At 41.8% G+C, this 25,951-nt stretch overlaps 1 protein-coding gene across 1 annotated transcript in view; it reads right to left on the bottom strand.

The window, feature by feature from the left end:
* igdcc4 (immunoglobulin superfamily, DCC subclass, member 4) overlaps positions 1-25,304 on the bottom strand; it is a 45,228-nt gene extending 19,924 nt beyond the window's left edge. Inside the window, exons 1-3 of the mRNA XM_076077604.1 lie at positions 25,238-25,304; positions 6,263-6,577; positions 63-204 (exon numbers count right to left, since the gene is read on the bottom strand). Of these exons, the coding sequence (XP_075933719.1) occupies positions 63-204; positions 6,263-6,577; positions 25,238-25,304 (524 nt within the window). The remainder of the gene's footprint in view (positions 1-62; positions 205-6,262; positions 6,578-25,237) is intronic.
* Between the last annotated feature and the right edge of the window lie 647 nt (positions 25,305-25,951).

Genomic DNA, 25,951 nt, shown 5'->3' with positions numbered 1-25,951 from the left:
GACAGAAGAGCAAATAGAATAATAAGAACATTAGGTTCAACAACAACACATAAAAGGGTTACCTTATCTGCTCAGGGACAGCCACTGTGTCCTTTTCCCAAGTAATAACAGGTGTGGGTACTCCCTCAATCTGGCACTCGAAGCGAGCCACTCCCCCAGCAGGCACCGTTTGAGGTGACGGCTCCTGATGGAACTTAGACAGACCTGTGGGTAAAGAGATGATAAAGGTCAGATGGGGTATCTATCAAAGCAGACTTGGTGATTTCCCAGAGGACAGACACAAAAAGCGGCCCATATATAAATTGCTGTTTGTGCAAATGGTCTTTTTTAATGATCTGTAATGTGTGTGTCATGCCGGCTACCTCTGGGACACAGTTTGTTTGATGTACTAGGTCCCACATAATGTGACTGACTGCTATCATGTTAAACACACACACACACACACACACACACACACACACCAAGTACACTAAATAAAATGGACTGCAAAACAAATAGCTGGTCACGGAGGAAAAGGATTTGATACACTTATTGTGGGTTCAAGCCTTGATAAAACACAATAAACAACAATTATCTAATTCAGAGTTATTTCACATGGTTTACTCTAAAAAACAGCCTAATTAAGTTTAGAATCTGTCCATACTGAATATTGTTTTCTGGCCATTTTAGGGAGTTTAAAAGGCACCGTTTTAAATTCAGTAATTTAATTAAAGACTTGTTCTTATACACTTGAATGTCCTGATTATGAGAAAAACTGGGGATTTGATCAGGTTTGGCTAGACTATTTCTCTCTCCAGGTGGAGTCTTGGCAGGACTCCAATTTTCACAGCCTCAACACATTTACACACACGGGAAAGCTTCCTCCTATAGATTATAGTGAGAACCAGGAGGCAGCAGAGGGCACTGTCTGAGGGCCTCTAACCTCTGACCCCAACAGACTGTTGGAGAGAAGAACAAAACTGGTTTCATGTCCCAGCTACTTCGCCTGTAGCTCTGACTGAGGAGTAGAGAGTGGGGGGTGGATCAAAGGAGAGCGCAGAGAAAGAACACAGAGAAGGCAACCAAAAGCAAGAAAAAAGCAGGAAGGTAACAGAGGGAGAAACTGATATAGTAGGCTAGACAGTATATAGTATTGACAGAAAATCAACATTAGCAACATACTGTAAAAGATTAGAAATCACCATGTCACATACATTCTGTGTTTGGGTAAAAAAAACTACATCTTAACACAAAAATCAGTCATTCTTTCTGGTTTCTTTATCAAGTTCTGAAACACATTTTCTCCATGTGAGGCTAATCACAGAAATTGAGGTGAGTGAGGCTAATTATTGACAATTACAGACTGTGCTGCACTGAATCCAACTGATTCTGAAAGCAACAGAATGCTCTTTATTTTGTGTTACTCTAGTTTAGACAAAACCATGTAAATGAGCCATGAAAGGTTAATGCAAAGCTAAGAGCCTAATGGGCTGGTCACAAAGAAACGCGTAGTTAGAAACGCGTAGTTAGAAACGCGTAGCTAGAAACGCGTAGCTAGAAATGCACATGCAGCAACATGTCTCTTTGCGATCAGCCCATGAAGGCACCGCCACCCATGGGTACATTTAAACTATTGCTGCTTTGTACATGTTGTGGAAATTGTTGGCATTGTCAGTGGGACCTTCTTAGTATACCCACATTAGCATTTAGCACATCACACCACTGTGTGAGTACAGTCTCGCATACTACTGCACTCTCTGTGTTTACAGCACACGTGAAGTGGTGTTTTGGCGGGGCATGATAAAGTCAAGAGGACAGAAATGAAAACGCACCGGGCAACGCGAATTATGCCAATACACAGAGTTTTTCTCCTAAGAAGCTCCCACTCACAATGCCAGCATGCAGATTAGCAGGTATAATGTTTACCATATTCACAATCTTATTCTAGTTTTGTGCTAATCTATTTAGTGCTTTTACCTGCCAACAAGTCAATATTCAACACGCACGAACATGTAAACGAAAGTTAAACCTAATTCAATCGGCAATAGCTGCAGTCTCTCGTCCACCGCCGCTCACAACAGCAAGCGCGATCGGCCAAAAGCTCTTTTTTTTGTAAACTTGACCGACACTGACGGATGTCTTTGTTCTTCATTCTTGATAAACTTCACTCAGGAATGTCAATTTTTTCATTGACATTTTACTTTTACTTCCACTGAGATAATAATGACATTATATAGTGACTTTGCTGTTGCAAACATAACTGTTGCTGTCATGTAGAAGAACCGAGTATTGATAAGAGTAGCTCCTGGTTGCATACAATCCTAATTATAACTATCCCTACCTGAAGGCCACCTTAGTTCTCCAACACGCTTGAAAAGTAAAGGGGTGAACAGAGGAGTATTTAATTGGTTGCAATCTGCAACACACCACTGGATACCACTAAATCGCACACACTGTTCCTGTAAAAAAAAAAAAAAAAATGGAAGGGAGGACTGAGTGCAGAGCCTGACACTAGCTCACAAACTTGTTTTGGTTTATGGTTGTTTTCTAACTTTCATTCAATCACATGGATCCATCAAGATTTCAAGCAACCCCAATTTTTTGGACAAGATTTCCTCCAAACCACTGTAAACCAGAGGAGACAAAGGGTGGACTATTCGAGATTACCCTAACCCCTGTCACACCAACTGTTAGTCATGGCAACAAACTGGCCATCTGTGTTTTCCTACTGCACTGGGGGAACAACGTTTTTCAATGAGTACACAGAGGCTGGCCATAGTAGCAGAAAGCATTTGATTCATTTCAGGAAAAACTTGCAATGATGTTTGCGTAGTAAGCTATGCAGGAGGAGTTGATGAGTAACCCTTGCCACTTCTTGCCATTACACAGAAAGATGCCCTCATGTTATCACACTGCCTGTAACACTGCCAGAGTTCTTAAACAGGGTGCCAGACACACAGTGTGTGTGTGTGTGTGTACATGTGTCTAAACTTTGATTCATGTGTGCCAAGCTACTTGACCTCAGTATTTACTCTAGTGTGGGCCTTGATGCTTGTACATGGACCACTAGTGATTACGTCACTGGATCACTGTGTGCATCTATGTGCTGCATCTAAGAACTGTATGTGGGCGGTGAACAACAGCTGATAAGTGAGAGTGCACATTAGCACACTTTAATGCAAAGGGCGGTGTTCGAAAAAGACACTTTGCCCATGCTGTGATGGAACAATGGCGACTGACTGGGCTTCCAACTCCACTATGTCAAGCATAATCATATTAGTCTTTTCCCAGGCCTCTATGAGAGCCCCTCGCAGTGAAATTCCACAACAGAACAGCCCGGCGACGTGCCGTTTTTCAGACTAACTCTCCCAAAAACAGATGACATATCAAGCCACAGGGCCAAACAATATGTCCAATTGTTTCCTCCTTACAAGGTATTTCTATGCTTAAAAAACATTTTCAGGCAGCTCCTTGGGCACTGCTCTATATGAAAAGTGTGTAACCCATCAACACACTACATAAAAATTTCCCCATCTTGCCTTTCTTTGCTCCCTGTCATTTGTCATTTTCCATTGCTTCTCTCTCTTCTGCCCTTGACTTTACCCCATACTTTCGCTCTGTCTTTGTCCGTCCCTCTATTGATGCCCCACTCTTTGGCCCCACAGCTATCAGATTGCAGTGTTTTTACCCTCCCCTTGTGCAAGCATATAATTTCACCCGTGACCTCTTTGCTACCGAACTTTCAGGCTGACTAACAGTGTGAGAACCCATCGAGCATACCCCTCGCCTCAACAGATATTTGTAATAGCAAATGGGAAATAAGTGAGCTGTTTGATTTTTATTTCCCATTTACATTACACTGCCATTTTTAGATTAATAAAGGTACTCAATTCTATCAGTTTTGGCATTCATGTAGGAATGACACTGACAAAAAACATTGACAAAAGGAAGTTGATTACAGTAATTCTGTGGTATATCGTTTTTTAATGAAAAATGTTTCAGCCTGGAAATCTTCTTATATTATTAGATGTACAAACTGCTATTTCAAATCTTGAAAAGTGATTCTCGTCTACTTTTCATATTTTCAAAGGCATTGGCTGCATAGAGTTGGACATTTTGAGTCCGATAAAGATTGTATGCATTAATATAAGGCTGCCTCAAAATAGGAATTCATGAAAATCATGTGAGGTGAAAAAAGAGCACAAAAAACATGTGCAAAGTATCACTCTCTGTAGCTTGAAATGAAAAAGAACATTTCCTACAATGTCCTTCGTAAAGGAAGAGCAAAAACATAAACGCGTTAAGTACACATAGCTTGTTTGTATGAAGGAGAGAGATCACTTTTTATAACTATGACATCATCTATTTGACTGTAATGGGTTGCAAAAGCTGGTAGGAATTAGGAAATATTGACATTCACCTCAGCAGTCTCATAATGAGAAAGGTTAATTGGTCTAATTGACACCAAAAGCGGCTTTTTTTCCCTTCATCATCATTTACCAGTGGACGTGTTCGGAAAATGTAATGTGCACACTGTATTCTCTGTATATGTACACTCTCGCATTTTGTAGCGAAAAGACTAAGTTAGAGAATGAAATATCTCCATCTAGAGACTGAGACGGTCTCTTTCACTGTGTCTCTCCCTTTGCAACACATTCACATATTTCTGGCGAGGCCACATGCATCACATACTGCGACGAGGAAACTGGAGCAGGTGGGTTTCGTAATGTGTTTTCACAGATGTGATCTCTGCTACGTCTTGCAGGCGAAGGCGCAGTAGGAAATGAGAATGTCCGTTCAATGACGATGTTGAGGCAGTTCGGCCTCGACCCCTTGCACACTGATCACATCTATCTCATAGGCTCTCGTCACTGATGTAATTCAAAAGCCATGCACACGTCCATGCGCATATACACGAACGCAAACTGAAGGTCATTGTTAATGGTCTCTTCAGCCTTTCCTTTCACCATCACGGCAAACTCTCTTCAGCCTTTTCCGCCTTTTCACCATTCATCCCACATCCCCCCCCCTCCCGCTCCTTTAGTCCTTATTGTCCCTCAAACAAGAGATCCTCATAAATAGGCATGTGACAGCTGACAAAAGCAGGGACATCCACAAAGGATACTGTCTCATTTTACACAAAGCTAATGACTAAATAAAGACTACCACTTAAGAGTGAGAGAAAAAGAGGCCTCCTTGGAGGGGCGATTAGAAAGCTACTGCCTGTGCTCAAAGCCCTCACACCCGTATCTTCATTCATTTCTTTTATTTCCACCCACATTTCCTCCTTTGCTCTGTGTCTTTCAACAGACTGTTCTCTAAAAGGGTACCTGTTCCCAGGGCACTTGTTAGCGCTGGACAAGAGGATACGTTTCCTATCTGAGGCGGATTAGAACCAAGTTTATCTCCACCCATGCAAGGAAATTCCATAGAAAAGTCTGAGAAATCAAGTTATCTGTGTGTGTGCATGTATACCCAATTGAATACTTTAAGTGGATAAATTATCAAACAGATAGTCTTTCAAGTGACGCTGTAACCTACCTCTTCTTGCACTTTCAAGCAGTTTGACTGCCCCGACACATTCAGACACAACAGCTACATTTTTAATGGAAAAAGTGTAGCTGTAGTATACGATGATGTATATGATCACATTTGTTAGGAAGGAGTACCTTCATAGTATTAGCTACTTTCTCTCTTATCCCCCGTCATTGTTTCGTGCAATAATCTAACCTCATGAGCATAGCTCCCACTTTAGGATTACTTTCAATAAAATAGAAAGACATCTCCAAATGTCTTGCTGCGCCGAACAAAGAGTAACACAAATTTAAAAAAAGATATGCAATTTATAATCATAGAAGAAATAAAGCAGCAAATATCAAAATGTGAAAAGCTGGAAAAATATCTCCAATTATTAATCTACTATCAGAACTGTTGTGGATATGTTTTCTGTTGGTAAACTAATTGATTAATTTACTAATAGTTTCAGTTCTGCTTTATTAAAGCAGCTCTGCAAATGAAAGATTGTTAAACTATCCATCCATCTATCCATTAACTTTCTACACTTGGGTATTGGAACCTATCACCGCATGCATAGGGTGAAAGGCTGGACACACGCTAGACAAATCACCAGTTTATCAGGCCTACAGAAAGACAGGAAAAAAAAGTATGCTACACAGTTTTGCGCTTCCGCCCTACATTTGCAGCATGCACGCGTTGGTTTTCCTTCATTCTCACTAATCAAAACAAACTGCAGGACTTGCAAATGTATCTGCTGGATACCTACTTGCTAGGAGAACATTTACAGTCCGGCTGGTCAGGGCTCCAAGGGCGCTGGCACACACACAGCTGTAGCCCCCCTCCACGCCCTGGGGAGGCTGGCCGTCCTTAGAGGTCGGCAGCAGGAGGAGGGATCCGTTGGCCAAATACTGCAGGAAGTGCCCCCCTTCCAAAGGCAGAGGGTGGCCATCCTGAAGCCAGGTGATATTGAAAGGTGTACCGCTGGCCCCAAGGTTGCAGTCCAGCAACAGGGGCAAACCTGACTCCAACACTACATGGCTGGGCCCAGCCCCGCAGCTCAGCTCCACCGAAACAGGCTTTGCTGTGTGGGACAAAGACAAGAAAAGTGTGTTAACCATGCTCAACACCTGCAACCGTATAGGTTAAGTTCATCTTTATTTAAAAAAAAAGAAAAAGTCCCAACATGTTCTCTTTTGAATGCATTTGTCAGTGTTATTTGTGCACAATATTAATTATAAAAAAACTATTTACATAGCACCTTTACAATATAACAAACTGAGATTTGGATTTTAAAAAACCACACCAAGATTTCGGCAATGCTGAGTTATTGAATGGAACAGTGAATCAGAACTGTCAGATTTTTGGGTGTTTGCACCATCTTGACCTATGATTTTTATATCACTCTTTTAAGCATTTACGAGCAGGATATTTTGTGACATCCACTTGTCATGAAGGCAGTTTAGCAGGCAGGGTCACAGCTTAGATAGTTTTGAGTGTCATCAGCGTAAAAATGGAAACTGATCATATTTAGGTGTTATCATTAGTTGGCCATGAAGAAGCATGTATGTGGGAAAGAGTACTGGACCCAGCACCGAGACTTTGGGCACCTCACAGTGAACAACCTTTGCAGCTTGCCTGGAATCAGCAATACCAACGAAACGCCTGTCTTTTTAGGTAGGACCTAAACCATTGCAGAGCAGTGCACTTAGATCCAGGAGAAGAATGGATTCATGGCCAGCATTAGCTGACAGCAATAAGTCATTTAAGACCTTAAGAAGAGCAGTATCAGAACATTGTTCTAAAACCGTAGCTAAAAATAGCAGCTTAGAAATGGGTATTCCTGTAGATGGAGAAATTGGTATAAATGAGACACAATTGGAGAATCTGGGGGAGAAGTGAGACTTCTTATGTTTTAGATCGTCTGTGTAAAAAAAGAAATACATTCTCAGCATTTCCCTGGGGCATCTACTATCTGGCCCAGAGAGGATTAATGACATGGTCATGAATGATCAACAACATTCTAGGCCTGGATTGATTGTTGTCGATTTAAGTAGCGAAATATACAGAGCCTCTCTGCCAACCTCTGTAGGAACCTTTTTATTGCTCTGTGAAAACAGCTAAACTATAAATTATATTCCCTTTTCTTCTTTGTTGATCCAATTATTCACACATCTGCATCATTTGTCATTTTTAGCTATTTTTGTATACTTTTTCAATTTCAGCGTTTGTGAATTTGTCATTTTATGGCATAACTTCAATAGAATCAATAGTGTTGCAAGCACAGATGGACAGGGGTAGTGCCCTCAGAGGCAGGGTGTTTTGGGGACAGAGAAGAGGCCAGAATAAGAAGAGGAGGAGGAGGAGGAGGAGGAGCTCTGAAAATGAATTGGGTGCAGCGGTATTGAAGGGATTTGTATGTCAGCAGCAGGACATTCAAGTCTGTGGGAGAGAGGGGAAGTCCTGGAGTGAGAGGTTGATGAGCTGGTGTGAGATGAGCGGAGTGCTACATAAACTCCACTCAAAGGACATGCTGTTGTTTGCCCACAACAATTTTACCATGCTAAAACTTCATCATTTGTATTTCTTACAAAACAAAAGTTTGACAAGGAAGTTGCAAATGATTTGAAACTGAATGCATTCATTAATGATGTATGTTACCTGTTTCTCCTTTCTGTATCTTACCTACACAGTTGCTATTGTTTCTGTGTTTTTTCACTCTATTTTTCTCAACATTCAGTTCTTTGAAGAACAAGATGGGTCGAAGGGTAAAGGAAATAGTGAAAGATCTTAGGAGAAAAGAGAATTAATGAAAAAGATCTAGAGGGAATTGGCGATGGAAGATAAAAAAGAACTGAAAAATTCTAAACTTGACTGACACGTCGGTAGTTCATTATAGATGAACAGGCTGGATGGCATTAGACGAATAAGGTAAAACCATGAAAAGTAAGGGTCAATAGTAGCTCTAGATTTTCACTATACTCACAGTAGACTTCCCATACTATTCATTATCAGATGCTTACGGTACAATACAGTAAGTAATAATTGTGATGAAACATCACATACGTATTCTTATTCTCTAACCTCCTCTATAAACAAACATGGCGGCTGATTTATTTGTCCTGCTCTCGAGTGCAGCGGCAATTACTGCAGAGTAAGAATTCAACTGAACACATTTACACTGACAGTTTCGGTTGTCGCCAGTAGCCCCTCTGTGAGATGAAAGTAGTCTGTGTGAATGCGGACGCGTCTCAGCATTGGAAAGCACATTGCTATCGTGAGACAATCAGTCATTACAACTGATTAACCAGATTTTATAAGGTTCTGATGTCTTCATTTCAAGTCCACTGAAAAGAGAGGAAAGGCTGGTGATGTGACGGAATTATGATGCTACACTGATTATGGAAAATGAGCCGGTGTTTCGGTTTATCAAGCGACCCTGTTAACTGGCGACTTTCAGCCGAATGTATCTGTGGTTGTCGTAGTTACGACAGCTGTTGAAAATAGGAAGAGAACACGCAGCTGTCCTTGTGAATGCCACATTGTTTAGTTTTTCATTACAGTGTCAAAACCTTCTCATAAACAGTCTATGGTCAAACAATGATATGAGTTTGAATCCTGTTAAAATATATATTTTTTTACTTTTAAATTTGCTACAGAGTAACTTTATTATTTCAAAGGAAGGGCAACTTGCTCCCTTCCTGTTTCAGCACGTAAACAACAAGCAACGTTTCAAACGCGAGTGGACTCGTTTCCGCAAAACAATCTCCAACGTCGAATCCGGTATGTTTTGACCATAGACCGTATATGAGAAGGTTTTGACACTGTAGGTGCTGGGTTCATAAGTGCCACCCGCAAAAGTGGCTAGTAAGCCACACACGCCTTTGCCAAATTAACGTTATGACGGCATTGGCGGATATTATGTCAAGCCCTCCTTGTTGGAATAGAGACAATTACCTCTGCAGCTAGGGCTTCAATTCTGAAAATAGTCGCTTGTTTGATGATGGACGAGATGAAAGCACTGCCGCTGACAGTGGGCGTCACGTCAAGTGAAGGGGTTAAGAGTTGATTCACGCACACAAGCAGCTCTTTCAGCATGGCCATAATCCTGGTCTTTCTCAGCCATGCCTTAAAGTTCCTTTTCCAAGTGAAGACATTATTCATTATTAATTGTCATTTTTCTGGCATTGCGTGGATTTGCACGTCGTCGACTAGTACAACCAGATGTTTGCAACCTTATATACAGTCTATGGTTGCAACCGGTTGCAACATAGATGAGATGAGAAAAATGTAACGTCAAGTGATGTAACTGATCTGCCCGAACAACCAGGTTTTACAAGTGAGGGGCCACCACAGCAATGATGAATTGTTTACTTCCACCTACAGCCTGGGTCCATATAGCTGCTGAATATTATAAATTAATGTTAAGTCACTTAGAATGTCTTTTCCATGAAGTCATTTGTACATATCATTTTAAGTTCTCCTCTACAGTCCATTTGACAAACCTCTTCATGAATCCAGCTTAGAAACACAATTTTCTCACTTACACGTACATTAGCACACACACAGAGGCAGGTTTCTTTCAGCTCTTTCTCCAGCGTTGGATTAATTAAGTTAATGGGGGATGGCATTTTTTTCATTGATTAAATGAGGCTTGACCGGCGGTTCACTTCCTGATGAAGAGCCTGGGTAAGGCTGAGAAAGACTGCACAGCGCTCTGGCACACACGCACACACAGCGTGGAGACAAGACAACATAAACATGCATTATACACACTTACACCCAAAAGCAATACAAACAGAGACACACATGTAACGAACACTAAAACACACTCACAATCTTGTAGGAACAACAAGACTACTGTACAAGCGCGCCAACACACACTGACACAGATCACCTCCCCAGCTCCTCTCTTCCTCACTCCCATTTCAACTAATTAGGTCTTATTAAGTCATTAAAACGTTAACAGCCATTTCCCAGCTCACTGCCAATGGTTTCACTTGGCGAGAGGTGGGGATCATTCAGAGCATTGGATATGGAAGCCATTACCAAACTGGTGTAGACGTGTGATGAGGAACATGCAAATAGGAGGAAACAGGAAAACACTCATTTTCTTTTTGGGTAAGACACTGAAACCTTGTAAAACAAATAATAGGATGATTTCTAGGAATAAAAACACTTGATACTGAGACACCAGAAAGCTTGACATGCCCTAGATTTGTGGTCATGTGCAGCAAACACGCATATACACACATATTCACACCCTCATATGTAACCACACACCCATTACAGCACACACAGACAGATGCACTCCCACAGAGTAACTGCCAGTGTCTCATAAGGACACATTGTGGTAAAGGGGGGGGGGGGGGGATATGTGAAGTGGCCATTTTGCCATTTTACTGTAAAAGTGGGAGCTGCTGGAAAGAACAGGGTGGACTCTGGGCTATAATAGCAGCTGTGGGGTTTCCCTGAGCTCTAGTGAATGGATTGTGATGGCACTGAGCCGAGAGGTTCATAGCTTACTCTAAGTAGACAGAGGACAGTGGTTTACAAAACGGAGAGGATGAAACAAAGCACGACAGGCAACAGGAAAAGAACTGAGATAAAAACAACTAGGGACCATCTTGGGATCACAGCACCTACGACACCAAATCAGACCAAGGACTTAAAGTGTGTTGGGGGGGGGCAATGGCCGCTTCGCCACTTCCTGCTCCCCTACTTCAGGCATCGTTGTTCGGACCACACCGATCTTTCAACTCGGCCTTCATTTTGAGCTTGAGTAGGCCTCTAACCTGTAAAGTTTTGTGACTACATCTTGCACGGTTGTGACACTATCGTAGTGACAACAATCTGTCCACAGACAGACATATACACACCTAGCAAAGTACTCAAAACTGCTTCTGTGGTAGTTCCTGGACCACATTGTGCAACGATGAATCACACAGACTCAGAGGGTGAACACAATACCAGCATTGTTGTCCCGACTGGTAAAGAAGCAAACACACCACACATAAATGTTACAGTGCGCCTGTCGCCATTCATTAACAATTTTGACAACTTATCTGCATTTGTAATAGCTTTTTTGATTGCGCCAATAACAGTAATGTGGATAAAAAATACAGGGGTGATATGATTTTGTGAGATTAAATCACATGTTTAGTGTACCTATTGCTATAAATCAGGTGGATAAATGTATAGCTTAAAGATGATCTGTAGTCTTATTTACAATGAAATACATAAAAAAAAAGCGACAGACGAGAAATAAAACACAGACAAATGTATAGTTGATGGTTGTGCTATATGTGGAATGTTTACGATATTTTATACACGACTATATGCGATAGTCAGAGCATTAAAGGAACAGTGTGTAACATTTAGGGGGATTGGTATTTTTTTGTGTTTTGATGTAATTTATTATCACGCTGCAGAGCACATTTACTCTGCTCTCTATGTTCGGGCTGAGCTCCTCTAACTACACACACACATGAACACATGGAGCGCGAGCAGATGCCGCTGTGGTGAAGTGAACCAGGTGAAGTGAAAAATACTCGAGTTGACGGCAACTACAATTATTACTCTACGTGCAATAAAATAGTTGCGAGTAAAAAGCCAATGCTTTATCAATACATCTGTGCAGCAAGAACGGACATGTAAACGAAAGTGAAACCTAATTCAATCGACCACCGCAGCTATGTTTACACATGCAAGCGCAGCATGCACGATCTGCCAAAAGCTCTTGTTTGAGTAAACTGTTTAGCTTGAAGTGACAAAGCAGCCAGGAGGACAGGAGGACAGAGGACAGAGGACAGAGGACAGGAGGAATGACTGATACTGACGGATATGTTCTTCATTTTTTATAAACTTGACTCAGAAGTGTTATTTATTTTATTAACATTTTACATTTGTTACAGTGACTTATTCCCTGTAAACATAACTGTTGCAACTCTATAAACAATATTAGATATATTTTAGATAAAAATTCTAATTCTGTTCTGAATTTATTTGTTTGTAGAATTATTATATATATGTTTTTAAAAGCACTTATTTCGTCATGTAGAAAAGCAGAGTATTGAAAAGAGTAGCTTCTAGTTGGACTAAAATCCTAAAGACAACTCTCTCTACCTGAAGGCTCTTTGAAGGATCACCAAAGTTATTACAATTCATCCTAAATTCAGTCCGAGTCTGAACCAAATTGGTGGAACGATCAACAGACCGACATTGCCAACCACAGAACTACACTGCAAGCATCGCTAAAAACTGGTACAAGTAGGCCTACTACAGTGTAGCATTACCAATTGCCAAGTAGGCTGAAAGAGGTCACAAACAAGAGATGGAATGAAAGGATACTCTACAAGGAAAGAAATCCAGTGAATTAAAGGATGAAATACAGGACTGAACAGTGCAGATAAGATTCGGGCAGCCTCGATACTCAATTGACAGAGAGCAGCGAAATGTGATTACAGACGCTTTTGTGAAGAGGTTCCACTGAAGCGCTCAAAAGCAGGGATAACCAGATTGCCTTGCACCTCCTGCTACATTGACACGGCAGCAGTAGATAATTGCTACGAGTTGTTCCTGAATGATGTAGCAATTTCTTGTATTGTACATGTAGCAGGTAATACTTGTCTCTGTAAAACAGCGTTGTAGGACATCACAATGAATGCACTGAAACTCAAATACAGGCTGAGTGGACAAGGACAGATGGTCTAATTGATAGCACTCGACCGTTTACAGCAGGATAACTCCTGTTCGTGTGCGGCCTGGATGCCACAAACCAAACCTCAAATCAAGCTCAACTAGTGTTCATCTGTTGTCTCACCGCAGCCTTTGTTTGCTAATTCAATCACCTTACATCGATAAAAACAAGGTAAAAAAAAATACCCCAGGCGCTTGTGGGCGAAAACTATCCTGTGTGACTCAATCGATATTTTGAAGCCACAGTTGGGTTGATCTGAGCAGAAAAGCAGCTAGCGATAAACTCTGCAGGGAGATGGGGGGCTCTCGGGTTTCGGTATGCAGGGGGAAATGCCTGTGTAATAACCTTAACCAGTCACAACCTCGCTATCAAGTAGGCTTCATCTCTTTCCGTGTTAAAAAAAAAAGTAATGTAAAGCACCATCAGGAGTCTGAAGCATGCTACACAATCAATCCTCTTAACGAGTCTGAAATTGCTCTGACGGCAAATAAAACTCTCTGTTTACTCGTTAAGCAATGCTTTTTACACAGGGCTCAACATTTCGCTGTTCATCCAGAGTGAGGCTGTGAGTCACTCGACAAACTGAACAGCTGCCGTGTCAGGTGTTAATCGTTCAAGCTGTGTTTGCTCCCATGACGATACAGCAGGGTTTTTCTCACACCCTGTCATCTTAACCACAAACACACACACACACACACACACTCACTTTCAGTGTCAGAAAGCTGATCCAATAAATCAAAGGTGTTACTCTGACTTTGTGCATTGGAGAGTTGACTGAGTTTACACGTACTGACAGGGCTGCAATATTAAAACAACTTGCTTTATTAATTGTGGCTTTTTCTCTGACAGAAAACAGTTTGAAGCATCTTTCTAAGTTAGATATTCTGTCACCGTCACTCCAGATCAAGTGGCATATTGGAAATCTTTACTTTAACATAAAAAGAAACAAATCTAAATTATTATCATCTAATGACCTCCCAAAAGCACATTATTGATTTTGTATAAAGGTTCTCTGATAGTCAGAGCATAACTACAGCATCGAACAACTATTTACCATGTAAAATAGTGCAGTGATGTTTACCTGAGCAGAGAATGAAGTGTCTCTCCCTCTGTGTGTGTTGTAATCAAAGCTTCTCTGTGCTTTGTTTGCCGGGGCCTATGTGCATGTGAGCGTGCCTCCCTGGCTAACTCACGGCTGCCGATCTGCACTGCCCTCATACAGACGGTTACAGCTGACGAAGCCGTCTCCACCCAAGGCATTGCCGCGGAAGCGTAACACACCCAACCTTTGGGAGCCATCCCCCCAGGTTACCACTAGCACTGTCGCCACTGTTTGCGTTGTTGGCATTGTTATCTGCGAGCCGCCGGCTCGGCCTTTGCCATGTGGAGAGCTGTGTGTATGCACTAGATATGCCCTAAGTTTTCAATTCAATAGGTCTGTAAAGTAACTAAAAGTGAATGGCCATCACCATTTTCTTAAGTCCGTGTTGACATATTGAAATTGCTTGCATTGTCCCACCAGTGAAAAATCCTAGAAGACTAAGATATCCAGCAAAACTTCACATTTGAGAAGTCTGAACCAATGGATTTTGGGCATTATAGCTTAAGAAATGACTCTGCATTGTTTCAGTACATGGTCCCCAAACTTGTGTAATCACATGTCAACCTGCCTTTGCACCTGTCACGCTATACTTAGATAGCGCTGCAATAGCTCTACTTTCCAACATCTAATATGAAAAGTTTCCATGCCTTGCAGAGAGTAATGAATCATTGACATCAAGTTGACATTTACGATCGCCACAATTATACAGTGACTTTCTTCTCAAAGCCAGCGAATAACAAATGGCAAGTGTAGAATGACAAAAAGTTGGGTTGTGGTGAGACAAGCATGGCTGTGGCATCCTGTGTCCCACTGAATGTGTGTGAACAAGAGGAGGGGAGAAAGGGAGCAGAGCAGAGAACGAGGGATAGGGAATGGGGGGGGGGGGGGGTCCCCTCCTGCTCTATGTGCAGTGCTCATTCATCCCAGACTGGCTTCCTCCAATCACAGAGTGGCGTTCTTGCATACGGGGCCTCCCAGCAGCATGGGGCCTCCACATGGCCATGTCAAGAGCCAGGCCCACTTGCATGAGTCAACAAAGCAGACAGTAAAACTAACAGGGGAGTAACACTGGAGATCCAAAATAGGAATCTATTTGTTCATGCAGCAGCACAATGAATGTACAGGAATTGCTGCTGGTGATATTGGTACATGCACTCAAGAAGGGAATACTGCAATGAGCAAGCTTCACATATTATTATGCTCACAACGGGGATCACAATAATGACATTTTCCATCACTGATGTGAGAGAGATGCGCCGTGATCTTTGCAGAATATACTGCATCTGAATGAGAATTAAAGGGCGAGTGTACTCGGTATGAAAGCACAAATGATTCAAGGGATTCCTAAACGTGTGTATTGTATGACGGTTAAATGTAATATAAAAAAAATAGAAGGACGAAGGTACAATCTACTGCTGCACTTGGACCAAATCCTCGTTTGACTTCTAAGCATTGACATTTCCTGTACTGCCTTTTCCCTCTGCAGTACCTACTCATCAGTATATCATAACTCTGAAGCTAAACTACAAATCGGGAGTGGCATTGCAATATGTACCCACGTCTTCCCAACTGCATGGGCAGCTTCAGTGTAACGCCTCTGCACTCATGTGACCAAGCAGAGGAATGGAAGGAATGTGAATGCAGGTTAGTTGACCAAGTGAGCGCTGCCAGACTGCTGCTTCTTACACAAAAGCACACACACACACACACACACACACAAAGATAAAGCTACACTGGTAGAATAAAAGCCCAAGCAATGAAATCAAGTTGTACAAGGTATATAGAGCTTACCAGCGTGATAAGTTAAGTTATTAGTCACTGAATGCTATCTTCAAAAATCCCTGAGTGAATTTGTGTAATGACAAAATAACCACTTTTATAAGCTGGTTGTCTGCCTCCCTTTGGTGTTCAGTAACCTCATTCCACCAAATATTGCTGCAGCTTCAACATGAATATGAAGTTCAATACTACCACCGCTGTCAGTGGAGTATACGTGCTGGGATTCATGTATGGTTATTATTGGGCCGTCGATTGCGTTTAGTGCTGGCTTGCTTGGATAACATACTGTACACCACCTTCTGTACTGCTGCAACCCTACTCTGAGAATCCGCTCAAATCACATCATGGAATGTTATGAATTGCACTATGTGGCAAACTTCAATGACCTAAATGAGCCAACAGGAGGAAATAGCACGATCCATCTGATTTGCATCATTGCAGCAGTAATATCTATTTGTGCTCCTGGGATCTAGGATTTAACAGCCAGCCAGATAACCAAAGACTTGGAAACATTTGATCTCTGTATGCAATAGAGGTGCAACAAAAAGCTGCTATGGGAGCACATTACTGTAGGACCCGTAAGGAATTCTTTGTAATGGCTCAAGTGTCTACATTGCTGGTAAAGGCACACTCAAGATTACAGTGCTCCCACATGACATTTTTGTGTATAGTGTGCAAACTGCTCACAAGAGATTTTGAGGTGAGGCTTTGACTCTGAAATGTGATTTTTGCGAGCAATGGAAGCACAAATGGAAGCTACACTACTTTTCTTTTAAATAGTTAGATAATTGGTGTGCTGGCCAAGTTAATGCACAACTCTGCTTCAGATGGCAAGACAGCTTAGCAGCACACTGCAATACAGAATCTCTCACCTTGGTACATAGCTTGTATTTAAGGGCCAGATTCCAAATAGCATTGAAGCAGCTCTGTAAGCCTTCTGTCACATGAAACTCTTCCATCACTGAAACCCACGTGTGAATGCCAAAAGACATTACTTAAGCAGAATGATAACCCGTGAAATGTTCAATACCTAAAAGTAGTTTATATAAAAACCGACATAATATTGCAATACAATAAAAAACAGACAATGAAAAAACAATCTGGAAATGGAATGTATATATGGTCTTTAAAGATCATTTCTCCGTTCATTATACTATCATACGCTCTGTCAAAGGTTTTGGATGGGAAAACTAAAGATCCAACCCAGGCTAATTATCAATACATACGTGTCCAGTATGCCTACTTATGCAATATTTAACTCACAAGGTTTTATTTTCAGATATTTGTAAGTGGTTGTATTCACCCCTGAAAAGAAAACTAACAAAATAAATTCAACACAGCGCTTTGAACATCCCAAGAGACCAAATCATTTGAATTCATTGCAGACAAAATCAAGCACAAGACTTCCTCTCCTTCCATACAAAACACTTATGTGCTTAAGATTCCCTCCCTGGCAGCATGAATAGGTGCACACAGGGCAACCATAAAAATCAACATATTCCCTGCACAAATATACCCAGCTGAAACTCAGCCCAGGGCATCTTTAAATAATATGCATCCTAATTTAGCATGGAGTCTCTGGGGAAGGGATCAAGATGCACTCACAAATCGCAGCTGACACACCCACGCATACACACAAGCAAGCAGCCAAGCACACGGGGTGAGTGTACCTCAACAAACACACTTAATTTACCGCTAATGCGTAATGAGCTTTTCCACACAGGCACTGCTGTCCAACAAACTCTGGTTTTAAGTCTCAAGAGATATTTGCATGTGTTCACAGAAACACTGAAAGACCGCAATCATTTTGTGTTACAAGGCTAACTAAACATAGTCCTTAAAAGTGCAGTTCACGTTAGTATACCACTCATACATTAATTGATGTAGAAATGCAATTACATGAAGAGGGGAACTCATAATCTCCTGCAGGACATGAAAGAACGGAAGGTGAGAATAAGTATCGTGCATTTCTCTCCACACTTTGCCCACTGCACTTGTCCACATTAGACCCACAAATAAAACCAACACAGAAATATTTGTTGGTGACCTCAGAGCCGTTACACACTGATTTAAGACACATGGGCAGTAACAAAGGCTAATGTAAGTGGTTCTACAGACAGCATGCATCCCTCCACAAATTCAATGTTTCATATTCTGTAGCTGCCACTATACGGGAGGTTGAACAGCTGGCCCTCTGGTGTAGACACAACAAACTGGAGCTGAACACATTTTAAACATTAGTCTACAGATAACAGAAGAGTTCAGGAGGACTCATGGATGTCGACTCTTAGGGGACCTAAAGGTGGAGACCAACATTGACTCCATCTTCCTCCAGTGGATGAGGAAGTTCAGCTTACCAGAGGGGCTGTTTATTCGGATGTGACATTCATTATTTTCTACATCTATTTGTCGTGTAGATTGCAGCTCTATGTTTGTTTGTTTGCTAGTTACAGTGAGAGACAGGGACATATCCTTCTATATGCGTGAGTACTTGACTGGAAACTGGACACCTTGACCTTCTAGTTCTTATACCACTTTTGATACCAAGTAGGTGAAGCTGTAGAATGAAGGATAGCCTCCAAACATACCACTAGACAGACCACTGGCGTACTGACGGCTTGCAGACTGGCGCAAGAGATTCTGATTATTAGACAAAAACAGTCAGCAGGGAGACAGCTAGTGCCAGAAACAAAACAAACACAAGCTTTAAAGGGAACTTTCATTTCTGAGCCAGAAGTTCTTTTTCCATGTTTGGATGACCAATAGAGGCCAATAGACTGGAGTATTGGACTGACATTTAAAATGTGGTGGGGGAATAAAACGTGGGATGCCCATGTTGCTTTGTCTCTGCTGTCGATGCTACACAGTGCTAGCCATAGTCATGTCTTCATGAAAAGAAAGAAACGGCTTGTTGCTACTCACTGCTCTTGCTACACTTTCTATTGACATTTCCAGCTTCTATGATGACACAAATGTAAGCACTTGTTATCTCAAAGGTTTGTGTTAGTATCTTCTCTTGCGCTGCAAACTTTGTGCATTTTGTGGGGAAACTTGAGCTTTATTCCCATGACAAATAACCTCGTGCAGACTTTCTTTTCAGTGATACTGTTTGTAACACACCAACCTCACTAGATCCAAAATATCATCATCTGACACTGTGCCAAGCTATTACCTATTGTGTAACTTTACATCGCCACCATATTTAAGCTAGAGAATGGACTTTGCCTCACAGTGCCCTGGTGTAGCGTGTGGAATAAATGGTTGACTCAAAAAACATTTCCCTCCCACCACCATGCCTATCGCTGCACAGGGTCACTCAGCAGTGAGTTTCCTACAGCTGTGTTCCTCGGGTGTTCAGTCGAAACATTAATTGAGTATGAAACAAGCTGTTGAGATGACCTGAGAATATTGGAGGAGTAACTGTGTTTTTGCCTTTAGCAGTAACTACAAGTTTAGTTGGAGAGTTATACATCAATTTCACAATAAAATATTGTAATTGAATTCCTCCTAGAGCCAAAATCACACTAAGTAGTGGTCTACGGTGATTTCAAAGCTAGCTAAAAAATAAGACAGCAACAGTGTGGTGATAGTAATGGGCTGAGCATGTGAGCGAATGCTGTTTTTTTGGATACTTTTATTTTGAATGAAGGTCATCATGGTATTCACTTTGCTAAATTGGGTTACACCGAGTTCAAATATTGAAAAAAACCTGTGGTTAGCCATTTGTCCCCTTTCATTTATTTGTATCTATAGATTTATACAAAGTACACATTATCTTTTCACTAAAGTCAACATTATAACTTTGTTTGTCCGTGTAGGGTAACATTACAAGTGAATACAGGGAGGGGGAAGCTGTGATAAACAAATAATGAAATCAGAGACACTTTAATAGAACTCTGCAGATTTTCCTTTTAAATGGTTCCTGACTTTTCTTGCCTCAGTGTCCACATTTCTCCTCAGTTCGTAATTCACAGGCCGCACAGGCTCTTGAACTTTCTTCAGTTTGATTTCACAACATGAAAATAAAACTAAACAAGATTTAATTTCGGCTTGAGACCCAATTAAATAAAATGCACCGCCAGAAGAAAACACCATTGGGGCTTAAAAAACCCAATGGCAGTAAAGATGTTGCAAAAGCAAACTCATTGAGGCTTCATAAACACAGTAACATGTTAGTAACATTAGATTAAAATTAGACTCTACATCAACTTGGATGTTTCTCACAGCATTGTTTCAGTCGCAGCAGGAGGCCGTTTTAAGCAAAAACGCTCTAAAACCCCCACTGTAGAGTACCTGCTCAGTATCAGACGGCGGAAAAAAACAATTAGCGACTAGAGGCAGATATTTCCCACAAGAGTTGGTGGAGACCAAAAACAGAGCTAAAACAGAGTGAATACTGAACTTACATTCACTAGCTGGACAAAATCACGACTGAATGATGATGTTGCTTCGTTACTGATGTAAAAAAAAAGCAGCTGTTTGCTAATGAGTTTGCCATATCAAATTTAAAGATGATATGTCAAGATTGTGTTCACAACTTGTTTCCATTGCCCTCAAGTTGACAAAAACAGTCTTCATCTGCCACTAGCAGGGGAGATGTAGGAATCATTACAATGTACAATGTAAGAGTCACGATACTGACTGAGGAAGTCAGAAGCATCGGTAGGCTAATTGCCAGTAGCCTTGCTTGTGTTGCACAAAGCAGTACTTCAAAATAAAAGGCCTACACTCACTCTATTCTTTTTCGTTTGAATGATATTGAATCTTGGCCCATGCTTGCGACCCCTAAGAATGGACCCACAGTCCAATGTGTACTGTTCACCAATTGGAAGACATTGTTCTAGACAAACTGCTCTTAAAAATGCTTCAGCTTAGTTTCTTCTTCCTAGTTGAGGGTGTTTTAATCTATGACACCACCTGTGATTTGTGAGAATCAACCTGCATATGGGCAGCACGGTGCCTTTCTATGTGGATTTTGTATGTTCTCTCTGTATCTGCTGACTGCTTTCCTGCAGGCACAGTGGTTCCACCCCATTGAAATGCAGAATAAGCAATTAAAATAATTGATGGTACTTGGTAAAGGGAAAGAAATTAATTGGAGGTACTTTTCCTTTAAATCAATGCATATCACACTATGCTGCTCCAGTGGAATTGCAGGAGACTGGAGGCTGTTGCACTGCATCTCCCAACTGTGTAACTGCATAAGCTGGACAGTGCAGAAAAGCATCATGTGAGCGCAATCAACACTTGCTGGTACAAAGAGTGCATGTGCCTGTTAGAATGTTAATGCAAACAGTAAATACTAATTGGGTGCATCAATAGAAAATGATCTTGTGACATTATCAGTCAGTGTAGAACCAATGCTTCATGATGCAACTGTTGCTGTGTTTACAATTTGCATGTGCATTTAAAAAGGCCAAAGGCGTTGTAATAATCAGATTAATTTGCTCATAAAGTCTTGGAGTGCTGCAGATGTTTTCTTTTATTATGACCATTAATAACTATGGAGCGGGAACCAGTGGTGGTGCCAAGGGGTGGCAAGGGAAGGGGCACGGCCCTCTCACGAGTCGCATCAGCATGATATGGGAGGCTTCTGTGTGGTGTTTCTAAACATGCTTGTTCCCAGTAATTGTTTTGTTCTTAGAACTAGTCTATTTGAGGAACAATGAATCGTCTGTTACATACAGATACAGAGCAGATTACAAACAGGATTGTAGTGGAACTCAAATTGTAAACTGTACCGGTATTAGTCTGTGCACAAGCAGTAAATTAGTAACATTAACTGTAAAATAAATATATAATATGCAATTCCTCAACCCTCATATTGACATAGTTACAACAGCATAACAATATTTCTCTCTTCTAATTTTGGTGTGCTGCCCTAAGATTTACAGTGGCCCCATCTGGCCACCCCTGTGAAACATTACTGGGGGCGCCACTGCTGTGAACACACACACACACACTCAGGCACTTTTGTTTCAATCATTTGCTTGTGATATGTTAAGTGAAGTTGACATACTTTCATTTGATCTTTAGAATGGACAAAACAAGCTCTTTGTTTGCGGATGTAGCAAGGGCCCTCGCCCTCAAATTCGCCCCACCAGCACCCGCTAATTCATCCCTATCCCAGAATCACCCCCAGCTCCCACACACCAGCCTCAGTTCCCACAACTACCTACATTCACAACATTCATGCTCCACTTTCTAAACCCAACAAAATGCGAACAGAGAAACATGCACGCCCCGAGTCACCCTTGATGACTGTTGTTTACTGGTCTTGACGACTAATAACAATGCACGGTAATTATTTTGGGATAATACATGCATGATGCTGCCGTCGGTGTTTGCAGAGAGACACAAATGTGGCCTCTCCTCTGAAGCAAACGCACGTTTAGATGACAATTCTTGAAGGTCTAAAAGGATGTTAGTCGATGAATTGTTTAATGTTCTTTTTTGTCATTTTCTAAATGAGATGTTCAATAAATTACAAGTCTTTTCAGACAGCGACAAAATGTCAAAACAGTTTGAAACCAACTTTCAATGATAAATCTCACAGTGCAAATGAATCAATTTCCACTTCACTGTTATCACTGACCACCTCCATCACAAGCGCCATTTACCTGCATGAGATTTCATCATCTGGATGTGATCGCCCCCAGTGTGGCACTCACTCTCCTGTCAGGAGGATCTCAAGGGGAGTAATTCCTTATAGTCGCTGCTGGAGTCTGTGGGGCATGGTAATCTAACTCTGTATAAATTGTATCCTCTGACCTTCTCCCATTATATCAGATGGAAGTCAAGGAGGCATACCTCTAGTTGCCTCGCTTTTAAGTATTTTATATGCATGATTGAACAATGAATAATGGGACTCCTGATAAAATTGCAGTATATCTCAGAGGGAGGTGGTGTCTACATGGATGTGCAAAAGTACAAAAGTACAATCCTTGTGCACGATATTCCTTTATTTCTTAGCATGGTGTTGGTAGCAATTACTGCAGGGTATGTCATACTAGAGTTGCAGCAGCAGCAAAACTACATGCAGGAAATCTCCAGACACGAGAAGGATAAAGTACTCAGTGAAAACAACTTAAATAATGCAGCACTACACTGCACTAAACCAACACAGAATGTGTTGCACTAAACACAGCTCCACTGGCTAATGAGTGAGACAAAGTGCTATGGTAAGCAAAGTTCGCTCTTCTCTCTGCGTGTTTATGTGTTACAAGAAGAGAGGCAACGCCCACAAACAACATTACAGTACAATGTACGTCTTTAAGGATTCAAGGGAAATGTATCGGCATGATGCATCACAGGGACGCACAATTGTAACCCATTTGCTACACAACCAAAACATGACAACAAATACAGCAGCCAAAACGATGTGCTTTAAATCTGGACAAAGCGTCGTGTCATATTTGCATGAGCTATAAAGTATTCCATAAAAAATTGTAGACATCACAGGTATTGGGCACAGGTATAGTCAAAGGTAGTCCAATGTGATCTGGTCTCAGAAGAATAAAGAAGATACATTGATTTTAGTTCACTGTATTTTGGGGCCCGTGCTCCACAACAATTGGGTGGCAATTCAAAGTGGGGCTGCAACTAACAATAATTTTCCGCCAATTATTTTCTTGATTAATATATAAATTGAATGTCAGAAACCAATGTGGCGACTTTGATTACATTATTTAATGCGACCATCAATCCAAAGACAATAAGTTCCACTATAATAGAAGACAAATAAAAGCAGTACATTCTCACATCTGAGAAGCTGGAGCCAGAGAACGTTAAGCGGTTAATAGTTTATCAAAAATAGTCGATTCATTTTCTGTTGTAGCTGTAATGCGACCATGTGCCCAGTCTGAAGATGAATGCCATCTTAGATCTTAGTCCAAAGATAAACCTCAGAGTTCTGTTTTGCACCATCTCTCTCTCTCTCTCAACCACACACACAGTCCAACATGCCTCTTCCTCGTGGTAGGCTCCTAACAGATAAATACCAACGTATTAATGTTTAGTTCTTCAAACTGTATGCAGTTATGAACATTCTACCTAAATGAAAGTCAAATTGTTAAAACCTTAAAAGCAGAATAAGTTTCCTCCAGTTTTTCATACACAGTCGGATGACAACTGGTTTATCCACAAAGATAATGTGGGTGATACACACTGTTTTGCTTCATTCTTGTTTCGGTAGACTCATTTCATACAGCAATGAAAGATGTCATAACATGGGTCAAAACATGTGTATGTTGATGGGGGTTCTCAATGGAAAAAAAAGTTTTTAAGAAAAGAAATGCATGGCAGGTTCACTACTTCTATGTTGTATCTTATTTCCTGGACAGCATTGGACTGAATAAAGCCCTCCACTGATATTCTACACAGGTCTTTGTCATGTAAATCCTGTGGTCGGTCTTTCAACCACTAGTCGTCGCCTGTGTAGGCAGACTTCCCTCTCTAGCAGCACGCTTCCACTCTCAGGAGCCACAGTAATGTCTGGGGAAATAAGAAGTGCTGCTGTGCATCTTTCAGCATCAGCTCTCAGACACATTGTGCTTCAAGTGTATCAAGATCGACGTCCTTTTGATGGCAGTATTACTCTGTCCACGAAATCCTCTCACTCAACTTTCTGAGCCAGTGGCTAAAGACCAGACGTCCCATGCACTCAGTTGTTCTCGGTTATTAAAACCGTGAGAGGGGAAACAAACACTTCAGATGTCTTTATTGGCAACGCAATCGACACATTTAAGACCGGGCTACTTCCAGGGCGCTCCACTCTTATTTAAACACCAAGGCCGAGCCCACATGTCTTCATAATGAGCCCCATCCCATGGGGATGTTTGGTCGGAAACTCCAGCCAGGGCTCCTCATCGGGCAGTTTGTGCTGCAACTTCCTAACGCCAAAAAGCCGGGCCACAGCGCGTCCGGACAGAGACACCCGTGAAGTGATGGCACATACAACCCGACCTCAACCCGAACCGGAGAGGACACACGAGGTGAACACAGAGGAGGGGATATTGCACTCACCCAGTGGCTCTCTCCTATCTTTTATCACAGCCCACTCTGAGTAACTGCACTTCAGTGTAACATGAGTGGCCCGCTGCCTCGCACATGCACTCCACTGGGGAAACAAAAACACATGCAGATTATTAAAGTGAGCGCTTTACCTTGCTTGGATGGACCACAGAACAGCGAAAGAAGACAGAACAGCCAAATTGTACTCTCCACCGCCATGTACAGCGTTTGATTTCCACCAGTGGGGTAGCAGCGTACGTCTATAGGCTACAACCAGCTATACCGTTCTAGCGACATGCATATGTTGGAATCCGCTATTGTCTCTCCGCCGGTGCGTAAAGGACTCTCTGTGAATGTTTAGGTCTCCTCGGTAAACCGTCCCCTGGCTTTCCAAATACGCTTGCATTAGTCGGGGGACAGCCGTCGTGTCTCTCGGCGCTTCAACGCCATGTTGCGAACGAATGTTAAGTGTGTGTTAGCTGCTGGTCCACACATATGGACACACGCACACACACACGCACGGGTGCGCGCGCACATACGCGCTCACGCACGTTCACCAGACACTGGCTGGCTGGCTGGTCGTCACCGGAGTCCTGAAAAGCTGTCGGCGATTCTAACACACCCCTTCTGCCTTCTTTTTGTTCAACTCCATGCTCTCCACTAAGACTTGGGCAATTCATATGAAGCGAATGCGTCTGTAGGAACACTTGCAATACCAGATCTGTCAAAAAATATATTTTACCCCAGGCGCCCTCTCTCTCTGTCTGGAATGATCAATTCGTTCGGGATCTCTCCGAGAGAGCAAAGCGAAGTGTGGAGAACGGTCTGGCGAAGCAGTTATCTGTATGACTGCAAATGTGTTGCCC

The sequence above is a fragment of the Anarhichas minor genome, unplaced genomic scaffold (genome assembly GCF_050575085.1).
Source record: "Anarhichas minor isolate MPS153535 unplaced genomic scaffold, ASM5057508v1 ptg000062l, whole genome shotgun sequence".
NCBI lineage: Eukaryota > Metazoa > Chordata > Actinopteri > Perciformes > Anarhichadidae > Anarhichas > Anarhichas minor.
This window is presented reverse-complemented; position numbering and strand designations above follow the sequence as displayed.